Source organism: Muntiacus reevesi, chromosome 4 (genome assembly GCF_963930625.1).
Source record: "Muntiacus reevesi chromosome 4, mMunRee1.1, whole genome shotgun sequence".
NCBI classification, from domain to species: Eukaryota; Metazoa; Chordata; class Mammalia; order Artiodactyla; family Cervidae; genus Muntiacus; species Muntiacus reevesi.
The window spans coordinates 40,337,265-40,357,420 of record NC_089252.1 but is presented as its reverse complement, the minus strand read 5'-3'; the positions used below and the strand labels follow the sequence as shown (position 1 = coordinate 40,357,420).

The following is a 20,156-nucleotide window of genomic DNA, read 5'->3' as shown; positions in this document are numbered from 1 at the left end:
TATATAATTGTATCATATCTGGTTATATAGTAGAAATCTACATTAAGAAAACACTTATTGACAATTAAGACATAAATTTCTAATAACGGTGCAAAGATTTAGTATTAGCTAGATTGTTGAACCAGAGGAAAGGCCATCTGGGTAATGTTGGCATGAATTTTACACATAGACAAACACACATATATATGATTTACAGATGCATGTATTATATATGGGGCATCCCTGGTGACTCAAGACAGTAAAGAATCTGCCTGCAATGCTGGAGACCTTGGTTCAATTGCTGGGTTGGGATGATCCCCTGGAGAAGGGAATGGCAACCCACTCCAGTATTCTTGCCTGGAAGATCCCATGGACAGAGGAGCCTGGTGGGTTACAGTCCATGGGGTCGCAAAGAGTCGGACCCAACTGAGCAACTGAGCACAGCACAGCTCAGGAATGTGTCAGACAAGCTGGTTGTATTCTGTGGATCGGACCCAGATCTTTGTTGCATCTTTTTAATATTTCTCTTTGTTTTTAAACAGGTTGTTTGGTATCAAATCAGTCATTCAGACGGACTGTTCCAGCACGTGGAAGATCATTGCCAACCCCGACCTGTCCTGGTACCACCACGCCAACCCCATCGTCCTGCTGGTGATGTACTACACGCTGGCCACTCTGATCCGAATCTGGCTGCAGGAGCCTGTTGTAAGGACCAGAAGTTTTCATGGTCTTGTCTGCAAAGTAGCAGGAGACTCCGGGGAAAGGGTTCGTTCCTATCAACTGCTGACTATAGTATATTCTGAAATAACTATAGTGTTCTTATCAGAGTGCTTTGTTTCCACACAGAGCCCTAAGCAAGTATAGATTCTATCAGATCAAAGACCAGCCTCCCTGTGTTAGCATCCCCCAGGCTGCTCAGAGGGCCAGTAGTGAGGGCAGTGAAGCCTCGTTTTCATTGAGCACTCACTAGGTGCCAGGCCAAGTGCTGGGGCTGTTTACTTACAGGTGTTGTACCCATCTTAGAGATGAGGAGACCAAGGGTAGAGAGGTAAATCACGCACTTGCTGAACAGTAGAAATCAGATTCAAGCCCATGTTTGCCGACAATGCAAGGGTCTCTGACCACCCAGACTGTTGTCATGGCAACTGGAGTTTCCTAAATCTTAGACCTCTGACCTCTGATGATATGATGGGGATGTCCCCACCCTCGGTGGTGCTGTAACCCCCAGGGTCGCTGGGCAGGGCTGAGGACTGGGCTCTTCCCTGCTGGGTTATTCGTAGAATGTGGTACGTTGGGGCACTATCAGGGAGGACGGCTTGTGGTCCCTCTTTTTTCCTTTTCAGTGACAGCAACTCACATCCCTTTCATTCTCCCAAAATGACTCTTGAGAAACTCAGCTATGAGGGAGACAGGTGGCATAGACAGGGCTGCTCCGCATCACCTCCCGGCCGCATGCCGAGCGGGGTAGGGGGATGGGGGGGCGAAGGTGAGATGCCAGGCTGGCACCTGCTCCCCTCCAGCTCCATCCACGTGGCCAGCAGCCAGGCCACCATTGTGTACTGAGAGCGAGCCAGCATCTCAGACCCCAGCCTGGGGCCACAGGTAGAGCATCGGCCCAGAGGAGGGGAGGCACTGAACGTTTTATAAGAGGAAAAGCAGCCCCCAAATACATGAGCAACCGATGGCACAGCCATCCTTGTTTGCAGGGGTCTGCCTGCCTCCCTCTGTGTAGGGACCCCCACCCTGGCCCACTGTATAGGCATCCTTTTTGCAGGGGTCTCAGGTCTTACCTTCCCTGGACCCCAAGACGGCGGTGGTGACAGGATGATTCCAGGCTCACGGAGAATCCCAGTAACCTTGGTTACCTTTTCCTCTGAGTGTCTTCTAAGAACATGAGGGCACCAGTAAACCCCTTACAAGTGTGGCTGTGTTTGCCTTCTGCACAAACACACAGATACGGGTACATGTAGACGCACACATAAAACTGTGCGAAAGAAGTTAAAATGTGAGAACTACTCTGAACAACATCTTAGGCAATGATGGAAATGACCTTAATGCCTTGGGGTTCGTAAGAGTCCCATTTGCCCCTGGCTTTCCCTTGGTGCCTCAGGCAGGAGCTGCCAGGCTGTTCCAGACCCTCGGGTCCCAGAGACTCTCAACCTCCTTGGCCCTGGGATGTCCAGGAACCAGAGAAGGCAGAGAGTGGGGAGGACAGGCCATGTTCCAAGACACACGGTCCACAGCAGGTCCTACCCTACAGCGTCTGCGGGTGTGTGCAGAGCAGGGTCTCATTCATACCAGGTCGACCCTCAGGGGGGTCGGTGTTTTAAATGGGGCTGGCACTCAGGACTTCCTCACCAAGGTGATGATGGAGGGCAGGTGCCAGGTTGCATTAATATCATGGTTCCAGGTGGCCTGGTAGGTGTCATGAAAAACATGAGTTCTGCAGTAAAAGTCTATGATGTAAGTTTGAGAAAGAGAGGAACAAGTGTCTGGAGCTGAATGTAAGACTTGGGCTCCCTGGGGTCTGGTGCTCTGTATGGACACCGGGCCCCGGGAATTGGCAGCAACACTGAGCACTCTCCCTCTGCCCGCAGATCAGTGCGTGTAAGCGCCCTTTCATGGGGCATCTTTGTTGGAAACTATCCTCAACCACCAAGTGCATACTGATCCTTCCTCTCTCTATCCATCTCTCCTGGAGCAACTGATTTAGGCCAAGGTTCGATTAGGCGAGCGGCAGTATTAGGCAGTAGCTGTGTTTTTGCTTACTGTTGCATGTAAGCTCTAGACGGTGCTGCCTTTGGTGAATGTCTCTTTCATGAGAGTCTCCTGGCAGGTTCCACGGGCAGCTGTGGCCTCTGTGGACCTTGCACGACCCTCCCTCTGCAGGTCAGAACATACTTGGAGGCTCCTAATGGAGCATGGGCACCTGTTCCTGTAATTCACAAGCGAGTCTGCTGTCTCCGCCATTTATAAAGTGTCGCGATGAAAGCCCATGTAGGGTGTACGTTACTTTACGAGATCAGCATGTAGGGGCAGAGACAAGCAACTCTGTCTGAGCTCCCGGGCTGCTGAGGGGCCTGCTCCAGAAACAAGACTGTCCTGTGGATTATTCTGTGTCTCAGGTGCAGGAAGAGAGAACCAAAGAGGAGGACAGAGCCCTGGCCTGCAGCCCTGCACCCATCACGGCTGAGAGGAGGCGGAGCCTGTGGTACGCGACCCACTACCCCACGGACGAAAGAAAGGTAAGCTGTCAGGACAGGGGTTGTCTCATTTATTTTCTGCTTTTTATCATATTGCTGAATAGAGGCTATGTGAGTCCACGTGCAAACCCAGGTTGCTCAGTTTGTAGGGGCTGTTTGATGATGAAGGTTAGGGTCAGACATGGGAGCCCAGTGCTTGGAAAGGAAACCCCAGGCTCTGTCAGACCCAACCTTTGACAGTTCAGTGCTTCCCCCCAAAGCCTCTCAATCCCAGAAAGAGAGAGTGGTCTTAATTTTTAAAGATACTTTTGCCTTTAAAACAAAACAAAACAAAAAACAAAGCGATCCCTTGGCCCTGGGCAGTGACAGCCTGGGTGCTGGGATGCGCTGTGGAGAGTGATTCTATGTTGGGGCGGTCACCATGGTGACCACGACTGCTCACACAGCCTCTGATGGAACCCGGCCTGTCTGTGTGGACATGAAGAGGAACCCCTCCCTCTGTCAGGGTCATGGTGTGGGTGCCGGGGCCAAGAGCACAGCTGGGTGATTCTTCAGGTTTTCACCATTTGTTCACTATTTTCAACATGCCCCAGCCACTGACTTGTTACAGTGACCCATTTGCAATGTGGGGACCACAGTTACTCACACTTCTCTGGTGGGGTCACGTTAGGAATTAAGGAGGGGATTCTTTGATTGACTCGGTGGCAGTTTTTCTAAGACACCTGGTCCTATTTGTACACCTGATCCTGTTTGTGCACCTGCCTGTCGTGGGCCAAGAGATGGGAAAACAGTGAATGAACTTCTCAGGGTGCTGCAGCCTGGAGGAGCAGCCGTGGTACCCGGAGACATCTAGTGTCCCGGAGCCCTTTTGTCCCATCACACACGTGCCAGACCATCCTGCTCAGGTCACTAAGCCATGGTATCCATGGAGACAGCATGGCAGTTTCCAAGGTGAGGGCTGTGGACCACGGCTGGGGATTCCCAAGACCTTTCCTGGGATCCACGGGCCCGAAACAATTTTTGTAACAACATTTAAGAGATGTGCCTTTCGGCTGTGCTGACACTTGCTCTGATGGTACAAGAGCTCCAACCATGGCAGCAGCACGAACCTGACAGCCACGTGTGCATACAAAACAAAACAGAAAGGTCAGTTCCACTTAAGAATATTCTTGATAAACCAGAAATAGTCTTTGCTTTTCTTAAATCTCAACCTTGGGGCACACACTTCTTTAATATTCTGAGTGACATCAGCGGAAGACCTCCTGAAGTCCTGATCCCTCGAGGAGGAGAAGTGCTTGGCTGGAGAGTGGACCCAGCTGCCATCCGTGTACCACAGGTCTATGTGCAAGAACAGCCGATGGACAGTTTGGGGGTTTTGGGTGTGAGCTTTCGGCAGACAGTTACTGGAAAATAAATGGAGTGGTCTTTTGAGCCCAACATTAAAGATACACAAAAGCATATTTTAATAAGACAACACCATTCTTTTCACTATTTTTTTAAAGATAACTATTTAGATAAAATTATTCATGCGAGCAAGCCAATTTTTAATGAATGAACAAATGAATATTTTTAATGCCGCAATTTTAATTTCTAGCACAATACATTTTGATGGGTAGGACTCTCATAAGTAAAAGTCTTCAGGATCTTCAGTGATTTTTAAGAAAGTGAGCGAGTTCTGACCCAAAAAGTGAAAGAACCGCTAGTTCAGCAGATGCTTGTTATTGGGGAAACTGGACCCCCCAGCTCTAATACAGCTCAAAGTCATAGCCATGTCATAATTCTTCTGTTGTGGACAGTACGCAAATCTGAATCCTAAACTGTACTACAAGTCAAATTTTCTTTATTATGAAACTCCAGTTTCTTGAAAAGTTAACACTTTCAGAATCCTATAGACATCTCAAAGGGTCCTAGAAGTCTAAAACCAAGCAGCTGATTCTGTGAAAATAAAACACTTGAAAAACAGTATCAGCTTTTTCAGTCATGTGGTTAGTGACTGCTTGTTTATTGTGATGAAAAGACAGCATCAGAAACTAGAAATGGTTACAATAAACAGCAGCCTCCAGCTGCATCACTGTCCCTTTATGTTTTGCACTGTAATGTTAACACACTTGCATGCTCCCAGCTGAAGGAGCCAGTGCATGTGTGCTGAGACTTTGTAGCTGTGTGTAAACATCACATCACTTTCTGCTCACATGTTAACATGCTGTCCTGTATTGCTTTTGCAGCTTTTATCCATGACTCAGGATGACTACAAGCCGTCCGACGTTAGTATACCCTAGAATTCTCATTTCTGTGCGCGTCAGTGATGGAAAGGGCACATAAATGGAATTAGCTCCTCTGAGTGTAGTTTAATGCTCTATAAAATTTTCATACGTTTTTGAATACTATTTTGCAGAAATTGTATCTGATTTATTGCTGTTAAAACACTGACTCATATAACATGAGCTCAAGTATAAACATATAAAATGTATTTAAACTTTTAAAAAGCCACGTTGGAGGGCTTTTTCTCAAAAGGCGTTTTGCTCTGCAGATATGGCTGTTCTATGATTTGACTAGGAAGTCTCACAAGTCTGTGGACACACGTGTATGTGTGCGTGTCTTATGTTTATATGCATCTGCATAAATAAAAAATTGTAAAGCCAAAGAAACCAGAGGGAAAAAGTAGGAGAATGTATTTAGTGTATGAGATGCTGCAACACGGGAGTTGCAGGCTGCAGTGTCAGGGAGAGACTGTAGGGTTGTGGCTAACCTGAGACTTTGCTTGTCCTGAGGGCCACGCGGCATATGGGGCAGGTGGGATCAGGGCTGGGGTGAGGGGAAGGGAGAGGGCAGGCAGTAGCTCCAGGCCAGAACCTAGTCTGTCTGGAGATCCTGTAGCTGGAGGAGGCCCGGGAGCTGAGGCTGGAGGAAGACCAGAGCAGGCCCTGAGCCCTCTGCAGCCTTTCCAGGCTTCACACTTCATACAGAGAGCAGGGCGCATGGCATGGGTGCAGCAGAAGTGGGCCAGCTCAGGTTTGCCTCGTCCTGGGTGACTCTGTGGGGCTGGGTTTGGAGGGCGATCAGGGCTGTCTTGCTGATGGGCATCACTGCCCACAGTGCTCAGCTTCCCCTCGGCTCTGCAGCGTCCAGTGTGCCCACCTAGCAGAGCAGAGGAGGGGGGTCCGTGCGGGAAACCAGAGCTGCTGTCCCACCTGCCTTTGCCCCACGCCCCTGGCAGGGCCTGCTGGTGACCGTGAACGGCAACCCCGTGGACTACCACACCATCCACCCCAGCCTCCCGCTGGAGAACGGCCCAGCCAAGGCTGACCTCTACTCCACGCCGCAGTATCGCTGGGAGCCCGCTGCCGCCTCCCCGGGTAAGGAGCCTGTGGGACCACGGCATGCAGAACTCAGCATCTCTTGTCTTTGGTTTATCCTTCTTTGGGTATAGTTCTCTTTCCTTTTCATCTTAGTAGGGGTTTTTTTTCCTTCCACAGTCAGTCTGATGAAGCCCATTTCCTTAGATTCTGCCCAGATTTTGCCCCTCTATCCTGCTCTGTGCATTCCTGTCCTTGGTACAAAATAAGTGACCTAATGGAGATAAGGGTTTCCCAAGTGGCACTTGTGGTTAAAAAAAAAAACAAAAAACACCTGCCTGCCAATGCAGGAGACCTAAGAGACACAGGTTCGATCCCTGGGTTGGGAAGATCCCCTGGAGAAGGGCATGGCAGCCCACTCCAGTATTCTTGCCTGGAGAATTCCATGGATAGAGAAGCCTGGTGGGCTGTAGCCCATAGGGTTGCAAAGAGTCAGGCATGACTGAAGTGACTGAGCACAATGGGAATATACTTTGAAAAATAGAAGGTAAAATATTCTTTTAAACAAGTCATCTTGTTTGCAGTGTTAAACCTACATGCATATTTGTGTTTTAGTCTTTTTGTAGTTTGATTCCACTATCACGGTCCGTAGTTTTGCTGGTTAGTGTGTGAATGTTTTCTGGAAGAGTTCTTTTTGTCTAATGAGAAAACCAAAAGGCCCAAAACTTTGACTAGACCTTTTTCCCTTTTCCTTCAATTTATTCTGTTGAAGCACTAGTGGTAAAGAATCTGCCTGCCAATGCAGGAGATGAAAAAGATGTGGGTTTGATCCCAGGGTCAGGAAGATCCCCTGGAGGAGGAAATGAAACCCCACTCCAGTATTCTTGCAGAGAGAAGCCCATAGACAAAAGAACCTGGTGGGCTATAGTCCATGGGGTCACAAAGAGTCAGACACGACTGAACGACTTAGCACACAACAATCCTGTTGAAAGAGAGCTGCCTGTTACTAGAGAGGACAAACTTGTGCTTGGGATGCTTATATGAAATTCACCTACGTGCATAAATTGTTACATAAAATAATCTGTCCCTCTAGAAAAGAAGGAGGAAGACAATGATGAGAAAGAAGAGTTTGAAGAGGAGCGGAGCCGGGAGGAGAAGAGGAGTGTCAAAGTGCACGCCATGGTGTCTGTGTTCCAGTTCATCATGAAGCAGAGCTACATCTGTGCGCTTATCGCCATGATGGTGCGTATGCACCGAGTCCTGACTTCCACTCAGATTCCGCCCCACACCTTGCTCTGTCCTTGGGACAAAACGTTAGCGCTGGTGGGATGGACAGTGATGAAGCCCCGCTGGCTCCAAGCCCCACCGCCTCCTCCCACCAGCGCGACTTCTTCATCTTCCTGATGTCTTGGCAGACAATGGCTGATTCTGTTAATTTTTCATGGGATCTTTATCCTATAGATTTCAAAACCATTTCCTCCTCTATGCCCCTTAGCCTGACTTTAAATATTAATACCTGTCTCTCAAATTAACTTATCAAGTCAGACTGTCCCCTGTTTTTCAGATTTAAAAGGACATGGTAGCTTTTCTAAGTGGCTTTGAAGGTGTTCACAGTTAACAAAGGCCACTTTTATTTCTCTCAGATGATGAGGGTTATAGTCACATCTTGGATTTGAGTGAGACTATTCCATTTGAACTGGAACAAATGCTTACCAGCCTGAGCACCAAGCACCGGGTCCCGAGAAGCGTTTTCCGGTTGTGAGCATCTTCCCTGGAAGCTCCCCTCGGCAGCAGACTTTTAATCACAGCAGATCTCTTCTTTCTAGAGCAGTCCTAAGGAGCCAGGTCTGTTAGGATGATAGGCGTCTTTATTCAAAAACACACAGTGTGAGTATTCCATACCTTCAGATGATCCTAGAACTGCACGCAAGAAGGAACATGAAGCAGATTCTACCCCCCAACAACCGAGGGTTGTGTGTGACTGAGGCCTTAAAAATGAGAGAAGTTTAACAAAACATTACCCAATTTGTTTTCCTCCTTTTTCATCCAAACAGGAATAGTGTACAGGGAAAAAAATTCTCCTGGAATTACATTATCTGTGCAGATTACTCTCCTGGGTCATCCACACAAAAGTGGCAAGGTCAGATCTGAATTTCATTCTGGGATAAAGGCATTAAATATTACTGACCTTTGATAACGCCAGGCTTCCCTTGTGGCTCAGCGGTAAAGAATCTGCCTACAATGCAGGGGACCCGGGTTTGATCCCTAGGTTGGGAAGATTCCCTGCAGAAAGGAATGGCTACCCACCCTAGTATTCTTGCCTGGAAAATTCCATGGACAGAGGAGCCTGAAGGGCTATAGTTCTTGGGGTCACAAAAAGTCAGACGCAACTGAGCAACTAACACTTTGATAGCACCATTTCCAAGGATTTTTCATGAAAATAATTCATGACTTAATAATAGCTGTCAGTTTCTCACTTAATTTTAATAAAAGCAGTTTTAATTTCTAGTTTTTAATTTCCATATGTTTTAAACAACAACTTTAAATAACTCTGTACTTTAAAAACCAGCTTTGATTTAGAACACATTTGCAAGTTGCTGAGAGGAAGTATTTGTTCTGGGCTGACTTCATTCATTTATCTTATTTATCTCAATACTTATCTGCTTTCCAGAAGCAAAACAGACATAAAACATTTCAGACTTTGCAATAAGCCTTGAATTTTGTGATAGTCAGGAATATGATTGAACTCAGCCTCAACTAGAAAATATTTTTTTAAAATATGTTTATGTATTTTTAATTGGAGGATAATTGCTTTACAACATTGTGTTGGTTTCTGCCACACATCAACATGAATCAGCCACAGGTATGCATATGTTCCTTCCCTCTTGAACTTCCCTCCCACCTCCCACCCCATCCCACCCTCCTAGATTGTCACAGAGGCCTTTTCACAGAAATTTGGTATTGAAGATTATGGTAAGAGAGGATAGATTTCTTGAGGTTAATGATATTCATGAGCCTGACTTTCTAGAATGTTCTGGAAGCTGCCCTTTGAGATGTGTTCTAGGTCTGCTGGGGTTGGTGTGACTGGAGGATGTCCTGCCCCCTACAGGACAGAAGCTGAGGCTGGGCTCTCCATTAGCCTGGCTTTACTACTGGGGTGCAGACACCTGACACTCCACCTCCTCCTGATGATTCCCTGATTCCTATCACATCTGTCTTCCCAGTGGGTCGGCTAAGGGGACCCCTGAAGCCAGCTCATCTGCTGACCCTGTGGTCCCACAGCTTCTGTTTCTGAGCCCAGCTTGGCCCCATTCACCCAGCACCCAGGAAAAATAGTTGACCCCAAGCTGATTTGGAAGAATGGAGGAAGCACTTAGGGTTGCATTTCATCCAGCAAATCCAGTGAAAAGGAAGACATCTGGGGTGGAGGGCAAAGGGCACAGAGTGAAGCCGTCCCTACCCTCGCTTGACCCTCTTCCCTCTAGGAGGTTGAGGGCAGTGTCAGCTCACAGGGCAGCCTTTCTCCCTGCTTCTTCCCCTATGCAGCTGGGACATTTCCCCCATAGTTTCACCATGATCCTCTCCCCTAGTGTGAATGTCACTGACCTTTTCCTTGTACACCACGTCTAACTCAGCAGGGTGGGGACTGCACCATGTACTGACCGCCCCGCTTTCTCGCCCTTCCCCCTGAAGGCCTGGAGCATCACCTACCACAGCTGGCTGACCTTTGTGCTGCTCATCTGGTCCTGCACCCTGTGGATGATCCGCAATCGGAGGAAGTACGCCATGATCAGCTCCCCCTTTATGGTCATCTATGGAAACCTGCTGCTCATACTGCAGTACATATGGAGCTTCGAACTCCCTGAGATTAAAAAGGTCCCAGGATTCTTAGAAAAGAAGGAGCCGGGGGAGCTCGCCTCAAAGGTAAGTGGGCAGGGAAAAAGAGGGCAGGGCATTCAGACAAAACCACAGTAATCAAAACAGTCATATCCAAGCAGGAACGTGCAAAAGTAGGTTCCAAGTATTCAATGCTCCTTGAAATCATTATTTTTCCCCCCTTGCCCTCACTAAGATGTTAATATAGACATGTGAGCACTGTAAACAACTCCCCTGTCAGCTTTCAGAAAAGAAAGGGAGGATTCAGGGACTCTGTTTGCTGGGATGAAATGTTCTTTTTCTCCTATTTCTGGGGATTTCTTCAAAATAAGGAACACTGTAGAAGTAACGGGGCTCACAGAAGAAATACATCTTCCTCTTCTACTTGTGCTGAGGTCCCAGGCAGGAAGGAGACCGCTGGCCCACGTCGGTTTCCATCATAGGTGGTCCTGTGCATCTTCCTGCAGTGTCCCAGGCATGAAGGCATCCCGGCAATGGACCACACGCCAGCATCCTCAGGAAGGAGATTTAAAAGCTGGTGACTTTCAGGTGCAATGTAGTGGGGGCCTGACTGTCTCAAGTAGACAGGCTTATGCAGCGTGCTCCCACTGAAGGCCGGGGAAGCATAGTCGTGGTTGAACATGCTTACACTTCAGAGGCGTGATGCTCTGATCCCTATTGTCTCCTTCCAGATTCTGTTCACCATCACATTCTGGCTGCTGCTGAGACAGCACCTCACAGAGCAGAAAGCTCTCCAAGAAAAGGAAGCTCTTCTGTCTGAGGTCAAAATCGGAAGTCAGGAAAGTGAAGAAAAAGGTAATTAGTGCATGCAGTGTGACCGGAAGAAGGGCCCCAGACGACATCCCTGGAGGCTCTGTCCCAGACCAGAGGGAGGCCAGGCGTGGATGTGAGCAGATAGATGACCACATCCCAGGGCTGAGTCCCTGCCCACATGGGCGTCCACTGGAGCTGCAGAGACCCTGGGTCATCTGACCCACTCAAAAGTGATCCCCACTGCAGGGCATTCCCTGGGTCCTCCAAGGTCACAGCTTCTTGAGTGTTAGTACCAAGAGAGTGACTCAGATCTCCCAAATTCAAATCCTCTCGCCTTTTCAAAATCGAATGTACCACAAAGTCAAAAAAAAGGAAGATGATGTTTTGGTGATCACTTCTGTAGTTTTAGACCCCACTGCATGGGTCAAATGAGAATCACTTGCTCCCTACCTATGTAGATGTTCCAGTAAATACGATAAAATTTAATGCTCGTAGAACAGCTTGGAGACCACTAGTGAGGTGTGTCTGAAAAGGAAGCCATAAATGTTCTCAGAGGCAGGGCTGGTAACCTTCAGATTAACCTTGTCAGGAGAAGAAAACCAACTCATCTTTTTCTTATAGTTTCTCATTTAGACTTAAACACTGGTTGTTTTTCAGCAACAAAAGTCTGTAAGGTTTGAATCTTGACTATTTGAGTTTGGATGTCTGTTAACACAGTGATTAAATTCACCGGTTACTTTATGTAAATAACAGTTCACTTAAGATCAACAGTTACTCTGACCTCTCACCCCATGTGCATTCCCCTCACTCTGTGGATCTCCTGGTCATTCGAGTAAGTTATTCAAATGGTAGGTCACCTTAGGACCATAAAGATGAGTCCTATATGTTAGCATATTTTAAAGTAAGACCAAATAAGCTTTTACTTCCAATGCATAAAACTATTTTTTATGCATTTAGTTAAATTTAGTTAAATTATAATTAGTCCTGAAACCTAATTTAAATTAAATTATATTTGGCTTCAACTCAATTTTTTCATTCTATAAAATCATACTTTCTGGTTAACATTATTACCAATAACCCAGATTCAATAAAATACTGCTAGAGGCACATTGTAGTCAATCTAAAATTGTCAGAGTTAGTTCGGTTTGTGTTATTGTGTCTGTTTATTTCTCTCGATCCTACAGTAATTATAGCTATTGAACAATGCAAGTGAAATAGGTGCTATGAAAAGCTTGTAAAAGAATATTACAAAATGTGTTTCTTTTATGTTTCAGGAAGGTTAGGAAAGTGAACTGTGATTAGTTCTGTAAATTCTGCCTTGTTTGTTAGAACTGTCTAAAATTATTTTAAATCGTATGGTAATGCCTAACGTGTGTGGCACCCACCTTACACGGGTCAGAGTGTGTGGTTCTGGTCCAGGGACCAGCTTCTCGTAACAGCAGGGTCTTCTGTCTTGAAGATGATGAACAGGATGTACAGGGGGACAGCGAGGCTCAGGAGAAGGAGGAAGAAGAGCAGCCGAAGGAGGAGCAGCAGGAGCGGAGAGAGGAAGAGGAAGAGGAAGAAGCGGACGAGCAGGATGTGATGAAGGTGCTAGGGAACCTGGTGGTGGCCCTGTTCATCAAGTACTGGATCTACGTCTGCGGGGGGATGTTCTTCTTCGTCAGCTTCGAGGGTAAAATTGTGATGTACAAGATCATCTACATGGTGCTCTTCCTCTTCTGTGTGGCCTTGTATCAGGTGGGTGCTTGTGGCCGCCAGGTTGCCATCCTCACATCTGTCCAGGGGTATGCCTGGAGCTTCCTTCGGCGAGGCTCTGAGTGACTGTGACCTCACAGATACATCATGTAAAGGGGTCGATGAGATTCAAACACTATAGCTAGGAATCCTAAAGTGAGGAGTGAGCCCCTTCCACCTGTTCACTAATTTGAAATGTTATGTTCTTAAAAAGTCAGAAAATGGGTTAGGGTGGCATCCTTGTCTTGTACAGATGAATGGATAAAGAAGATGTGGTAATTTATACAATGTAACATTACTCAACCATAAAAAGAATGAAATAGTGCCATTTGCAGCAACATGGATGGACCTAGAGATTATCATACTAAGTGAAGTAAATCAGACAGAGAAAGACAAATACCATAGGATATCACTTACGTGTGGAATCTAAAATACAGCACAAATTAACTTATTTCCAAAACAGAAACAGACCTACAGACATAGAGAACAGACTTATTGTTAACCTAAAGGTAAAGTAGGAGTAGGGATAAAATTGGGATTTGAGATTAACATATACACACTAGTATCTATAAAAGAGGTAAACAAAGACCTACAGAATAACTTGGGGAACTGTACCCAGATTTTGTAATAGCCTATAAAAGAAAAAAATCTGTGTATATATATATATATATATATATATATATATATATATATATATAATACATATAGCTGAATCACTTTGCTATATATCTGAAACTAACACAATGTGCCTGCATGCCAAATTGCTTCAGTTGTGTCTGACTGTGACCCTGATGACTGTAGCCGCCATGCTCCTCTGTCCATGGGATTCTCCAGGCAAGAATACTGGAGTGGGTTGCCATTTCCTTCTCCAGGGGATCTTCCTGATCCAGGGATCGAACCCGCATCTCCTGTATTGGCAGACGGGTTCTTTACCATCTGAGCCACAAGGGAAGCCCTCAGATTCCAATCTACGTTGTCCCAACTCTATGAGCAATACAGCCTCAAAAACTAAAAATGAGCTTGACTTTGCTTTCAGACGTGTGTGAATGGAATCACCTGTTCTTGTTGAATGCGGCAGGAATTGTTGTGAGCTTTCCGCTAACACGCCTTTTCTCATGTGTTGTTCACCGTCTGACTCACAGGTGCACTATGAATGGTGGAGGCGGATCCTGAAGTATTTCTGGATGTCAGTGGTTATCTACACAATGCTGGTGCTCATCTTTATATACACATATCAGTTTGAAAACTTCCCAGGCTTGTGGCAAAACATGACTGGACTGAAAAAAGAAAAGTAAGTAACTGTGCTGGACAGCAGGGTGGAAAGTGACCCACCGGGTGAAGTTGCCAGGGCGTGTTGTTCCAAACATCTTGCCAGGAAGGAGGTTTTAGTAAAACCTGACATCATCACTGGCTGTAAGTTCCTCCAGAACAGAACACATTGGTCCTGGTTTTTTTTTGGGTTCTCATGACTTAGGCCTGAGCTTTTGGCACATAATATGTACTCAGTAAGAATTGACTGGAAAGTAAATTTTGAGCCCCTTCTTAGTGAAATAGCTTTTTCTAGTGTTTCATGTGAAGCTCACCTGCCTGGCTCCTCACAGTCACATGGTCTCCCTTCCTAACCGGAGTCTTGTAACACAGAGCATCAGCCTCCCTCCAGAGCATCAGCCTCCCTCCAGAGCATCAGCCTCCCTCCTGGATGGAGCCAGTGCTGGAATTCTAAGGAGTTGTTGTTCAGTTGCTCAGTCGTGTCTGACTCTTTGCAACCCTCTGGACTGCAGCACGCTAGGCTTCCCTGTCCTTTACCATCTCCCAGAGTTTGCTGAAATTCATGCCCATTGGATTGGTGATGCAATCCAATCATCTCATCCTTTCTTGTCCCCTTCTCCACCTGCCCTCAATCTTTCCCAGCCTCTTTTCCAGTCAGTTGGGGCTTCCCATCAGATGGCCAAAGACTTGAAGCTTCAGCTTCAGCATCAGTCCTTTCCATGAATATTCAGGGATCATTTCCTTTAGAATTGACTGGTTTATCCCCTTGCTGTCCAAGGGACTCTCAAGGAGTGTTTGGCCATGGAAACTAGCTGTGATGAGCTCTTTCTCATGCATGAAATAGACAGGACTCTTGCCTTTTCTACTCAGCTCCTCAAACTTCCTAAATTCCTTTGGAAATCAAACCAGGACTGAGCATAGAGCCAAGTGTCCAGAGGAGGAAGCATAGAGCTGAACACCTTGCCTGAGCCAGACACTCTTGTGCACCTGAATATCAACTGGAAGCCAGAGGGAGTCTGAGTTCAGTGGAGTTTACATTCTAGGACAGGAGACAAACCAAAAAACCTACTTTATGTGAAATAAATTACAAACTGACACATCTGTGAAGGAAACGAAAACAAGCCGAAGTGGGGGCACAATAGCTAGAGATGGAGTGGTTCAGGCAGGCTTCCCTGAGGTGTCATTTTTAATTTTTTGGCTGCACCACCTGGCATGTGGAATCTTAGTTCCCTGACCAGCACAGATTTCCCATGTCCTCGGCAGTAAAAGTGCCGAATCTTAACCACTGGACCACCAGGGAAGTCCCAGGAGATGTCATTTAAACTCTTGAAGAATAAAAAGGAGCTTGTCTTTAGAAAACTGAGTTGGGAGCTGAGAGGTGGAAGAACATTCCAGGAAAAGAGAACAGCAAATGCAAAGGGCCTGTGGCAGGACAGGGTTTGGTGAGTGTGCTGAACAGCAGGAAGGCTCACCTGCAGGGAGGGTGGAGGTCAGCCAGGCGCCTGGAGGTGCAGGGCTCCTAGGTGATGACGGTTTGCGTCTCATTCTCGGTGAAATGTCTACAAGTCTTTAAAGTACCCTTGTCTGGCAGAGAAAGCAGTGATGTGTGGGGGCAAGAATAGACACAGCCAGATGGTCGGCCAGCAGGGGTGGGGGTGGGGGCGTGTTCTGTGATTGAGGATGGCGGCTTCACCTAGAATAGGAGGCGCTAGAGAGGAAACTAGAGCACAGATTCAGGAGATGAGGGTGAAGGGTTGTGGATGGTGGAGACAGGAAAGTGTGTTGGGGGAGGGGATGTCCTGACTTGGGCGTTTTGCTCAAGGTGGACGGTTGTGCCAGGGAAGACCAGGGTGGGGTGGGGGCGAGAACAGCTTGACTGCTTCAGGAATATGGGGAAATGGAGACTTCTGTCTTGAAAATGTTCAGTGTGAAATCACTGAGAAATAGCCAAATTCTTGTGGACATTGGGGTGGAAGAGCCCACCGGGGAAACCCGCCCTGTTTCACAGGCTGGAAGACCTTGGCCTGAAGCAGTTCACGGTGGCCGAGCTGTTCACGCGCATCTTCATCCCTACCTCCTTCCTCCTGGTCTGCATCCTGCACCTGCACTACTTCCACGACCGATTCTTGGAGCTCACCGACCTGAAGTCCATCCCCAGCAAGGAGGACAGTGCTGTCTATAGGTGAGCCCATGCAAGCTCAGCCAGACCCTCCCGTCTTCTCACTGAGAATATCACCTGTACTTGCCATGACAGTCAGCCTCTGAGTGGGAAAAAATGAGAAAAAATGTGGAGTGTTTGATGGCACTTTACAGTAGGTAGTGATTTACATTTCCTAGGTGGTGCTTGTAGTAAAGAACCTGCCTGCCAGTGCAGGAGACATAAGAGACACAAGTTCGATCCCTGGGTCAGGAAGATTCCCTGGAGTAGGAAATGGAAACCCACTCTAGTATCCTTGCCTGGAGAATCCCGTGGACAGAGGAGCCTGGTGGGCTACAGTCCATGGGGTCGCAAAGAGTCAGACATGACTGATCAACTTAGCTTGCACACGGGTAGTGATTTATGACATTTTGTGGGTGATTTTGACAGGCGTGTGAGTTGGTCCAGAGGAGCTGTGCTTCTGAGGTTCCTTTGTGGTGGTGATGTGTCTTTTGTATCCAGGGTGGTGGGGTGTTTTTAGAATGTTTACAGAATCTGGCTAAATTCAGAGGGTGAGTTTTCTGTTGCACCGACAAGTAGTAAGGAAGTCTCTGAGTGAAAGCATAGTACAGAATTCTCCCTTCCGTTTCGGGAAGGAACGACCTCAGCTGAAAGGTTCTGCCATCTGTGAGTAACCAGAGTAGCGTTTAAGGAAAGAGCAAAGGCAATGTTTTCTGCCACCAGTTCACTGTTGCTGGCTTCCATCAGTCAATACTAATACAAAGTGTTTCCAAGTAGCTGATGGGATCTGTCTCGCCCTGGCCATGTGCATGGAGCCATAGCCGGTCAGCACACATTCATAGGCCTGCTCCATCTCAGGAACATTTCAGGCATTCGTCTCATGAGCCTTGATACAGATTTTCCTCTCTGCTTCACATAATAGCCTGTGATTCAGTTTCTGGAAAGTCCTTGTTGCATAGATGAGGGAGCAAAGTGCTGCCTTCAGAGGAACACAGACACCACAGGTGAAAATTCCCAAGCCCCTTCTCAAGGGAAACAGTGAGTCCATGGAAAGAAGATGAAGCAGTAATTCATTAGGCACATTCATGAAATTAGGCACAGTTCCTGCACAGTGCAGGAAGCCTGAAGCACGCCAGGCTTCCTTCCTTCACTGTCTCCCAGAGTTTGCTCAACTCATGTCCATTCAGTTGGTGATGCCATCCAATCATCTCATCCTCTGTCACCCCCTTTTCCTCCTACCCTCAATCTTTCCCAGCATCAGGGTCTTTTCCAATGAGTCAGCTCTTCACATCAGGTGGCCAAAGTCTTGGAGCTTCAGTAGTCCTTCCAATGAATATTCAAGGTTGATTTCACTTAAGATTGACTGGTGGAATTATGGAAAACTGAATGTGTTGAACAGGGTTTCCTTAAGTACGTAAATGTGATTTAATTATGTGGGTTCTGAAAAAGGATAGCAGCCTCCTATCAAGATGTGTCCTCCTGTTTTCCCCTACTGTCCAGCCAGCCTGTAGCCCTGTTACATGGCTGGACAGGAAGGAGGCCCCATGGTCTGGTCAGTCTGAGGCCATGGCTGGCCCTCCTCTGGCCAAGGCTCAGCCCCTAGCACCCCCTGAACTGTTACTTTCCAAGAGAACATAAAGGGCGAGGCAAGAATGAGTAATGTCAGCAGTATGCATGGTTTGGGGTCATGGGATTTCATTTTTGGTTCTGTGAAAAGAGGAGTTCAAAGGACTTATCCGAGTTTGGTATTTAGGGATTTCATGCAGGAGTTTCATATAAAAATCCCCAAATTTCTACCTGGAGCATGGGGTGTATATCCCATCTTTTTCACAAATCTTTTCCATTGCAGTGTTTTCCTTACTAGTGATTTTTAGTCCCTAGGACCCTAGTAAGTGGCTACATTAGAGTCAAAATGATGAAGAAAGAGATCTTTTCAGAACTGGATTGACTGTCATGCTTCACCTTCTCTGTTCCTTCCCTCTTAGTAGATGCTACACCAAAAAAAAAAAAAAAAAAAAAAATCCCAAATTGGGAATGATCAGTGCACTTTATCCCTTATATTGATTCTGATCCAGTTGTTTCTATGAGCAGCCAGCTCTCCTTTGCCTGTTCTGTCTGTTGTTTGTGTGATTATGTCTGCCCTGCAGGCAAGTGTCACTTGTGTCTGAAGCAGAATTCATCATGTTGAGCCTTCTAGAATTTAGAGTTAGCATGAAAAATTTTATGACAAATCTTATGAGAAATTATTGTTATTTCTAGGTAGACATTGTCAGGAATATCATCTCCCTTCTATATTGATAAAATAGACACTATAACATAATTACAACATAATTATTATATAATAAACACTTAACAGTAAGATACTGAATGTCCATTCCTTATTAAATATCTGTGACTGCCACGTGTCAATAATTTGTTTTAGAAGGTACCGTGACACATACAAAAATAGGATGGCTTTTTTGAACTTTAACTTTAGAAAAACCTCAGAAGACAGTTTCTTGAATACGGATACTCAAAGGATTTTATTTTAATTCTGGAGAAGGACCAAGAATTAACGTTTTGCGTGGTATTTTATTTGATAAGTTCACTCTGGACATTTAAACCTTACAGGTACCTGACCAGACGTGTGATTCTTTGGGGGAGGGAGGGAGGGAGAGGCTGTCACTGTCAAGTGTCTTCAAACCTGACTCTGTCTGACTCCACGGGGCCGCCGAACCTCGCTGTCTGGACACTTCGCAGTGCATGAAAGGTGTTGGTGACACACCTGGTGATGCAGAGCTTACAGGACGCAGTCAGCTCCTTCTCTCTGGCTAACACTCTCCTCTTTCTCTCTCCGACTGTCTCCCCGCTGCCGCCTTGCGCTTCCTGCGTAGCCATGCCAAGGTCAATGGGCGTGTGTATCTGATAATAAATAGGTGGGTACTTCAACGTTTTCTCTCTTGGCTCCTCTTTTAAAATGGTCTCTGGGGGTGTTAAGCTCTTTATTAGCTTGTAAATGAAACTGACATCTTCAGACAATGAACATGGCCTCCAGGTATGCTATGGATGTCTCTTGCAAACCCAACCATTCTGTGTTTGGACCGAATGGTGCTGCTGAGTGGACTCGAAGGTGGCCGAGGGTCTTCAGCTGGTGCTCGGCATTGGTCACCCTTTGGTAGAATTAGCCCTGGGCTTGCCTGCGAGCCCATCTCCCTCCTGAACACGTTAATCGAGAGCTCAGCTCAAGAGCCAGCTGCTCCACAAACCACTCATCTCTGCCGAGTCCCTGCTGAGCGTACTGGCCCTTCCTCTGAGTTTCCGGAGCACTTTCTCTTTGCTGCCGCCTCCCAACACTGGCCTTCAGCCCCGTCTGCCTGCCTGTCTTATCTCCCCTGCCCGCCACCTCCGCCCCTCAGGCCCTGGGTCCCTGTACAGTCCACTGCAGGGCCAATATCTCACCTACCGTGGAGGCTTAACCACTAGTGGTTATGCATGAATGAAGTGATAATAGCTCCAACAATCTATGGTTAAGAGAAAATTAAAACACCAATTTCTTCAAGTATGCATCTACTTAAAAGAGCATCATATAGAAGGATGGTATTTTACTTGACAGATATGACAATATATTTGCCATCGGCCAAAAAAAAAAAAAAAAAAAAGCCAAGTTGGGCAGCATGTCTTATATGCACATCACCCAGGCGGGGAGATAGCACATGTTCATAACCACAGGTAACAAAGGGGGAGCTCTGACACCTGCCATGTGTAGAGCTATCCTCAAGTGCCCAAAAGAGAAGAGTCTTCAGGTCTAATTCACCAAAGCTCTTCTTACTTTATTGAGAGAATTGAAATATCCACTCCCATAACTTCACGTCTTAAGTAATCAAG

The 20,156-nt window shown here is 46.7% G+C and overlaps 1 protein-coding gene across 3 annotated transcripts in view; it reads left to right on the top strand.

The window, feature by feature from the left end:
- The window catches only part of PIEZO2 (piezo type mechanosensitive ion channel component 2), a 246,335-nt gene that overhangs the window by 162,807 nt on the left and 63,372 nt on the right, over window positions 1-20,156 (top strand). For 2 of the 3 annotated variants that reach the window (XR_010662900.1, XM_065932591.1), the window contains exons 8-17: window positions 522-744; window positions 3,105-3,224; window positions 5,408-5,446; window positions 6,400-6,538; window positions 7,572-7,720; window positions 10,172-10,402; window positions 11,047-11,170; window positions 12,588-12,868; window positions 14,008-14,156; window positions 16,143-16,316. Coding sequence is in view for 2 of the 3 variants with exons in the window: in XM_065932591.1 (XP_065788663.1) it covers window positions 522-744; window positions 3,105-3,224; window positions 5,408-5,446; window positions 6,400-6,538; window positions 7,572-7,720; window positions 10,172-10,402; window positions 11,047-11,170; window positions 12,588-12,868; window positions 14,008-14,156; window positions 16,143-16,316 (1,629 nt within the window). In the remaining variant the exon portion in view is untranslated. The remainder of the gene's footprint in view (window positions 1-521; window positions 745-3,104; window positions 3,225-5,407; window positions 5,447-6,399; window positions 6,539-7,571; window positions 7,721-10,171; window positions 10,403-11,046; window positions 11,171-12,587; window positions 12,869-14,007; window positions 14,157-16,142; window positions 16,317-20,156) is intronic. The other variant, XM_065932593.1, reaches the window with a different exon arrangement.